This window comes from Tupaia chinensis, unplaced genomic scaffold (genome assembly GCF_000334495.1).
Source record: "Tupaia chinensis unplaced genomic scaffold, TupChi_1.0 Scaffold000047_1, whole genome shotgun sequence".
Taxonomy (NCBI): domain Eukaryota; kingdom Metazoa; phylum Chordata; class Mammalia; order Scandentia; family Tupaiidae; genus Tupaia; species Tupaia belangeri.
This window is the reverse complement of record NW_006159505.1, coordinates 1944069-1951420: the sequence shown is the minus strand read 5'-3', so window position 1 is coordinate 1951420 and position 7352 is coordinate 1944069. Positions and strand designations below refer to the sequence as shown.

The following is a 7352-nucleotide window of genomic DNA, read 5'->3' as shown; positions in this document are numbered from 1 at the left end:
GACCTCCCCACCCAGCCTAGCTCCTCATCCCCAGAGAACAAGGGGACCCCAGGCCTGGCCAGTGTCTCCCCTGACCCCCTCTGGGCCTGTTATTCCCACCCCTGGCTCATTGTCCCTGGAATAGGGGCAGGGCTCCTCCTGGGGTTTGGGGCAGGGGACAGCCTCATGGGCAAGAGCGGCTGGGGGAATTGCGGACTAAGTCACGGAAGGCAGCTGCTTCTTCAGAGAAGAGGGTGGCCGTCAACACCCCACTCCAGTGCCGCCCCCTCCTGAAGCCCTCCGTGGTACTGTCAGCAGAGGCGAGTCCTCCTCCACCTCCCACAGAGAAATCGGTGGTGTCCCACTGCAAGGCTGTGCCGAGTGGGGGTTGTCTAGGGAACTCAGGTTGGAGTTCTGCCTGCGGGCGCCCTGAGTTTGGGCCTGTGGGTCGGTGAGGGCAGTGCCTTCTGCCAAGATGTGGGTGGAACTGAGGGCCGAGATGGCTCTGGGCTCTTGGGCAGGGCCACCTGAAAGGCTGAAGACTTTGAGCAAGAGCTTCGATCTCACTCTGGGGAGTGAGCCTTCCAAATACAAATCTGCTCACGGCCCACCCCTCCCCCAGCTCTATTTATAAGACCCTTCCTGCTCCGCCTCGCTGACCCCAAGCCCACCTGTGCCCCCCCCACATACACTGTCACTTCCTAAATGCTACAAGCTCTTGACACCTCTGGGCCTACCAGCATATCTAGTATGTGTCCACTCCCTAAATTGGTTCAATTCCCACTTAGTTACACTTTTTAGCTGTATTCCTCTACAGAATACTACTCAGCCATAAAAAATAATGAGATCCTGGCATTTGATCAAAAGTGAACAAATATGGAAGATTTAATATGAGTGAAGAAAGTCAGACTATGAAAGAGAAGCATTGTATGTTCCCATTTAATATACATTAAATGTCTGCACTCCATGACAGAAACGGAAAGATTAAAAGGTATAAATCATGAAGAGCCACTGTAGTTACTAGAGACAGTGTGGGAGGAGAGTGACAATAAGGGGGTGTGAGAGGAAGGGAATCAATGGGAAAAAAAAGAAGCAGAACATTTCATGAACATGGAAATGGAAAATTATCTGCTGATGATAATGTATATGGTAATATCTTTGACTGGACTAATATAGAGTGTATTCATGCTAGGAACATTCATTTTGTATGCTGTTAAAAAAAAATCACTTCTTCCAGGAAGCCCTCCTGGGCTCCTACCATGAATGGTTGCAGTGCCTTGCTCTGTGCTCCTCTCCTGGTTCCAACTATGTGATTTCTTGTAGAGCTGCCTGTGTCTCCGCAGGTGAGAGGGAAGCCCCATGGGCCACTGCCACTCTATGCCCTCCCCTGGTAGGGCCAGGGCCAGTTCTCAGTTACTGTTTGCTGAGTGCCTGAGGCTGGGGGCAGGCAGGGGGTGGTCTGCCTGCACCTTCAGCCCTTGGATTTGGGGTGACAGGGAAGGAAAGTGGGCAAGTTTATGGGCCACTACCTGCCCAGAACTCCTCCCAACAGGAGAGAGTGGGCTCAGTTCATAAGGGGCTTTCGCCACCCTGGCTGCCCCTGGGGAGCAGAAACAACTCCCAGAGGGCCTGTGTGCAGGCCGGACCAGGCAGCCAAAAGGGCCTCTCTGCAGGTCTCACTCATGCCTTCCATCCTAGGAGACTGTCTACACCTACCTGCTGGACGGCAACTCCCGCCTGGTGTGTGAGGACCCCCACCACGAGCTGCCCCAGGAGGGGAAAGTCCGGTAAGCTGCTCTCTCTGTCCCATTACTGTCTTGCACGGCCAAAGGCTCTCAGGCCTGGGGCCCTTCCAAGGCCTCTGGTCTGACCTGGAGCCCAGCTCCCACCAGGTGGGCTTTCTTGGCCAGGTTGCTGACCCCAGCATGGAAGGGGAGATGATAATGTCTTTTCTGGCTTTGTGGGGTAGAAGGACTCAGGGAAAATACCAGCTGGTAGGTTTTCTCTTCACAGAGCTAAATCTCTTCTAACTGCTGCGGTCTCCACAGAGTGGGGTCTGAGGTCACAGTGTCTATCAGGTAGACTCGGCTTGCTGTGAGCACTGCCTGGGAGTTGGCCCCAGAATCCAGAACCCCGGGCCTGGAGAGCATGACATGCCAACTCCCTGCATCTAAGAACCAGGAAAGCAGAGGCAGCTCCTTTGCTCTGTGAGGTTCTGGAACCCCACTGCCCAGGTTCAAATCCCAGCTCCGTGTGTACTAGCTGTGAAACCTTGGGCAAATTACAAAACTTCTTGGTGAATCAGTTTTGGTTTGTGAGATGATAAAAATAGTACAGTTGGCCCTCAGTATCTGTGGGTTCCAAATGCAGAGAGTGACTGTAAGGGACTTGAGCACCCACAGGTTTTAGTAACCATGACATGTCCTGGAACCCACCCCCGCAGACACTGAGGGATGACAGCGCTTACCTCCTAGGGCGTTGGGGGGATCTGACGCGTTAATGCACGTTGCGCACTTAGAAGCGCCTGTTGGTGTTATCATTGTGATAAAATGCCAGAATCTCTGTCATTAGGATCACAGGCTTCGTGCCTGATCGTCCCCTGATAATCCTGAGTCCAGCGAGTTCAGGGACATGTCTAAGGCCACATCCAGGTGTGAGCAGAGCCAGGCCTGGGCCACTGGCCTCCTGGCCCTATGTGCTCAGAGGACAGTAAGACAGTGAGAGGGGGTGGGGCCTGTCAGATGAGAAGGCGTTGAAGGGCAGGAGTACAAGGGGGCTGGAGGCTGGCCCGGAAGACATGGCTGTGGCTTTCTAAGCACCGAATGAAAGGCCAGCCTGGGCCCCGGGAGCACTGACTAGGAGCTGACGACAGAGTGGGCCGTTGTGGGGTGCTATACGAAGGCGGCGGATCCTCCCTTAAGGCCCAGAGCCTTCCCACCTCCTGTTCTCCCCTGTTTCTCCTGCCAGCATGTCCCCTGCCTGTGTGGACAAGGCACTGACTGCCCCTCTCTGGCCTCCCTGCCAATCTAGAAGGTCATGGCTGGGAAGGTCTTTGGAATCTTAAGGGAAAAAGTTGTTCCCATGTGCCCTCCTCTCCCCTGAGCCAGCAGCCCACCCTGATTCTAAAGAACTGCTTCATCTGAGCTCACTTCCTCCAGGAAGCCTCTCGTAGCAGCCTGAGACAGCCTTCCTGGAAGGGACGCAGTGGAAAGGCTCAGGAGGTGGAGGGAGCTCCTGCAGTTTCCTCTGCCCTTGGGACCCCTGCTCCCGCAGCTGGCTGCCACAGGGCCAATGCGGGGTTGCTGGAGCTTAGGCATCTTCGGGGGGCTCAGGTCCCCTCATCAGCATCAGTTGATGTGTCAGCAGGCCATTCAGCGCCCCCATCACCACCACCTTGGACTTAGTAAAACCTTTGGAAAAGGTAAAAAAAAAATTAAGAGTAAATGTTCAGGGATGCTGGACTCCCACATGGCCAACTTTGGTTTGAGTCCTAGACCTGGTGGCTTGCTTTGTCACATACCACGCCCCCCGCCCCCCTTTGCTCTGTCCCTCTTTGGTCAAATTAAAATAAGTAAAAATAAATGGGACCAGCAGTTGGCGTAATGGCTATGTCACTGGACTCCCATATAACCATGGTTCGAGTCCCGGACCCAGTGGCTTAAACTCGCACTGGGCACGTGTGCATGCGTGCCCAAGATCCCGAGAGGAGAATGGAGGAGAAGGGATTGTGGTGTGGCCATCCCCCAGGGGGGTGATTTCTCACTTTCTGTCTGTCTCTTTCTGTCTTTCTGGCGAGTGCACACACCCCATAACAAAAACCTCTCCAAAATAATAATAATAATAATAAATAAAAATAAAGTTAAATAAAGTAATTCCTTTTTTTTTGGAAAAAGTGAATGTTCAAATGCGATTAGCACAGAGCTCAATGGAGATGATGAGGAGAATGCTTTCTGGGAGACAGGGGTCAGGGATTCCAGGAGCCAGACGAGGGCTGGGGGATGAAGGAGCACGAGGGGTCCAGGCAGTGGGGGATCCCAGGGGACACAGCGATCGGTGACTGTCTAGGCCAGCAGGGCTGAGGGGAAGGGGCAGGCCCTGTCTCTCTCTGTGCCTATGCCTGTGGGAGAGCCCAGCTCCGTGGTTAGGCCTGAGAGCCCCAGGGCTGGTCGGGCCCTGCTCTCGGGCTCCCAGCAGATCGCGGCTTGCGTCCTAGGCATGTGGAAGGTGGAAGAACACTGGAATGAGGGTTCTGGCCAGTCTCACCCCTGCCTCTCTGTGTCCCTCCCTAAGGGCCATCTATTGGCTCCATGAGATAATAGGTGCCAGGCACCATGCCCAGCACGCAGTAGGAGCCCAGTAACTGCAGGCTGTCCTCCACTCCCAAGTCCAAAAATGATTAACCTTGCATGACCTTGAGAAAATTACTTCCTCTGACCTCAGTCTCTTTTTCTGTGTGCTGTTGGATTTGTGCTCACGTTCTTCCCATGGTGCCCTCCATGGCTCTCCCTCTGGAGGTGGAGGCTCCTGCCTGCGGGCTGAGGAGGAGCCTGAGGCCCTGGCAGTGCCTGGGAAGTGGGCAGGGGGTGTCCCTCCAAGAAACTCCGGATGGTGGCAGGCTGGCAAACAGCAGCAGGTGTGATGTGGAGGCCAGATCGTAAAGATAGATAAGACTGGAGGGGAAGGGGCAGGGGATGGACAGAGGGTGCTATGGGGGAGAGGCAGGGTGGAAATGGCCAGGAGGGTGCAGAGGCCCCTGTAGCTACCCAGCCCCGCCTGTCCCATCCCTTCCCCCTCTAGGCTCCAAGATAGCCAGTTTCATCCCAGTTTCCCTGCCTTCTCGGCTGCTCCCTCTCTGCAAAGCCCTTCCCTGTGCCAGCTCCATCTCGGCCCCGCTGTGCTTCCCTCACAGCCAGCAGAGGCCGCTTCGGGAAGCCTGTCCATGGGCCGTGGCACTGATGAGGATCTGGTCTTCAGAACGGGGCTAGGCCCTTGCGGTCTCCCTGTAGACCCTGAGCTGGGAGTCAGGAGGCCTGGGATCCCAGGCAACACTGCGACCATAATCCATGCCATCTCTCTGGGACTCCACCTACCCTTCTGGGCAATGAATTCTAAGGGCTGCAAAGGGGTTTCAGGGTGGAGAGGAGTGAATGCCGAAGGCTGCCTGGGCCAGTGTGTTTCTGGAGGCTTCGTCCCCTCTGGGTGGATGCCCCACCCAGATCTCCAGCTCACTTCTGCCCCAGCCTCGCCCCCTTCCCCTTGTGTCTCCTGCCACCTGAAAACTTCTGATTCCCGCCACTGAGTGTAACGAAACCTCGGGCTGCTGTGGGACAGCCGCCACCAGGCTCCCTCTCCCACCACTGGGGTGTCAGGAACCCGCCTCCTGGCCTGCCTGACCTCCTCTCCCTGCAGCCTGTCAGGCTCTCTGACCTGCCTCAGAGGACTCAGGGAATGGTCCATACCTGTCTTTAGATTCCCGTATCCTGGGGAAAGAGGGAGCGGGGAGGCAGGGTTCTGGCCTGGGTCCTAATTTGTCTCTGAGAATTCCTCCTCAGAAAGAGGTCAAGGCTCTGTGAGAGTTGGAGGTTCAGTGAGGGACAGTTAGGGAGTGGGGTTCAGTGGAGGAAAAGGGGCCCCGGCGAAGAAGAGGCTGGGAGGAGGCTGCAGGGGTTCGGGAGGTGGAGGGGACCACTCAGCCTTGCAGGCCATTGGCGCTGTCAGCTGAGACCTTTCCTCTACGCTTTTGCATTAAGCAAATAGTTGTTAAAAGGGATGGAACCGTCATAAAATCCACGCCTGTGCCTCTCCACTCCGTGCCCATCTGTCTTTATCTTCAGTGGGACAGACCATGGCCACCCAGGCACCCAGGGCTGAGTCATCAGTCTTCAGCTTGAACAGCTGGCCCTGGGGTGCAGAGTCCCTCCAAGCCCCAGGATCAGCCAGGAGGTGGGGCAGGGGATGGGGAGTGAGGCAGGGAGGGCTCTGAGTGGAGGGGAGCCGTTCAGGGGGTCTGAGCAGTAGCCCGAAGCCCCCATTCCTATGCGAGTGGGGAGACTTGGCCCTGGCAGCCCCTGCCTCACACACACACACACACACACACACACACACGCACACACCTTGCAGGCTGTGGGTGTCTTTGCAGCCTGGAAGAAGACAGCGATTCTGGGAAGGGCAGGATTGGGGAAAGGGGCTCACCCAGGGTGGGCTGAGATGTGACAACCCTATCCGGTGACAGGGCCAGGTGGTGGCAGGCTGCAGAGCAAGGTGCCAAAAGTTCCTGAGAGTTGAGGACGTAGGGAGGCCCCAGTGCTTGGAGGGGGAACCTGGGATCAGGCAAGGGTGATCTTCCCGTGCTCAGGCTCTCCTCGCTGGTCCAGGGCCACTAACATGCTGAACCTTCACCGAAACCGGATTTCTGGCTCCAGCTTCTCCCCTCGTGAGTTTCAGTCAGGCAGCCAGCATGATTAGTCTAAAACCAAGCCTGATCGTTACATTTCCCTGCTCAGATCCCCTCCCACCCCTGCCAGGGCTCCCACTGCCCTCAGGGTCCAGCCCAGCTCCTTAGATCCTGCCCTGTCTAGCCTCGCTCTCTGAAGAGCCTCCCCGTGGACCTCCTAGCAGACACCCAGTCTTTCCCCGGAGCCTTTGCACATGCCACGCCCTCTGCCTGCCCTTCTTTTCCCGTGTGCCTTAATAACCTTTGCATGTTCTTCAGGGTTCGGCTCAGGCATCGCTTCCTCCAGGAGGCTTTCTCAGGCCCCACTCCCATCCTGCCTGTGGGTAGGCTGGGATCTGCTCTCTGTCAGAGCCTCATCTGCCCACTCAGTGTGGGGCTGTATGCTGTGTCCACGTGACGCTGGGCTCCTCGAGCCAGGCGTGTGTCCAACTCCTTTTCTCATCTCGGCCCTCAGTGCCAAACTACTGAGCGGGCCCTACGGAATGAGGACTTTAGTAGAACCTTCCCGCCAGGTTCTTAGTTTAGGAAACATATTCTTCTTTTCTTCTTCTTTTCTCCTTCTCCTCTTCCCCTCCTCCTTCTACTGCTGCTGCTGCTGCTTCTGCTTCTCTTTCTTCTTTTGTTCAGAAGCCAGAGTGTGCCTCTTCAGAGAAAGAGGGAGCACACACACACACACACACACACACACACACGCACACACCTTGCAGGCTGTGGGTGTCTTTGCAGCCTGGAAGAAGACAGCGATTCTGGGAAGGGCAGGATTGGGGAAAGGGGCTCACCCAGGGTGGGCTGAGATGTGACAACCCTATCCGGTGACAGGGCCAGGTGGTGGCAGGCTGCAGAGCAAGGTGCCAAAAGTTCCTGAGAGTTGAGGACGTAGGGAGGCCCCAGTGCTTGGAGGGGGAACCTGGGATCAGGC

General features: G+C 56.2%; 1 protein-coding gene across 1 annotated transcript in view; it reads left to right on the top strand.

Annotated features, from left to right (window-relative positions):
* PDE2A (phosphodiesterase 2A) overlaps positions 1-7352 on the top strand; it is a 64185-nt gene that overhangs the window by 33668 nt on the left and 23165 nt on the right. The window contains exon 6 of the mRNA XM_006141138.2: positions 1678-1766. Within this exon, the coding sequence (XP_006141200.1) occupies positions 1678-1766 (89 nt within the window). The remainder of the gene's footprint in view (positions 1-1677; positions 1767-7352) is intronic.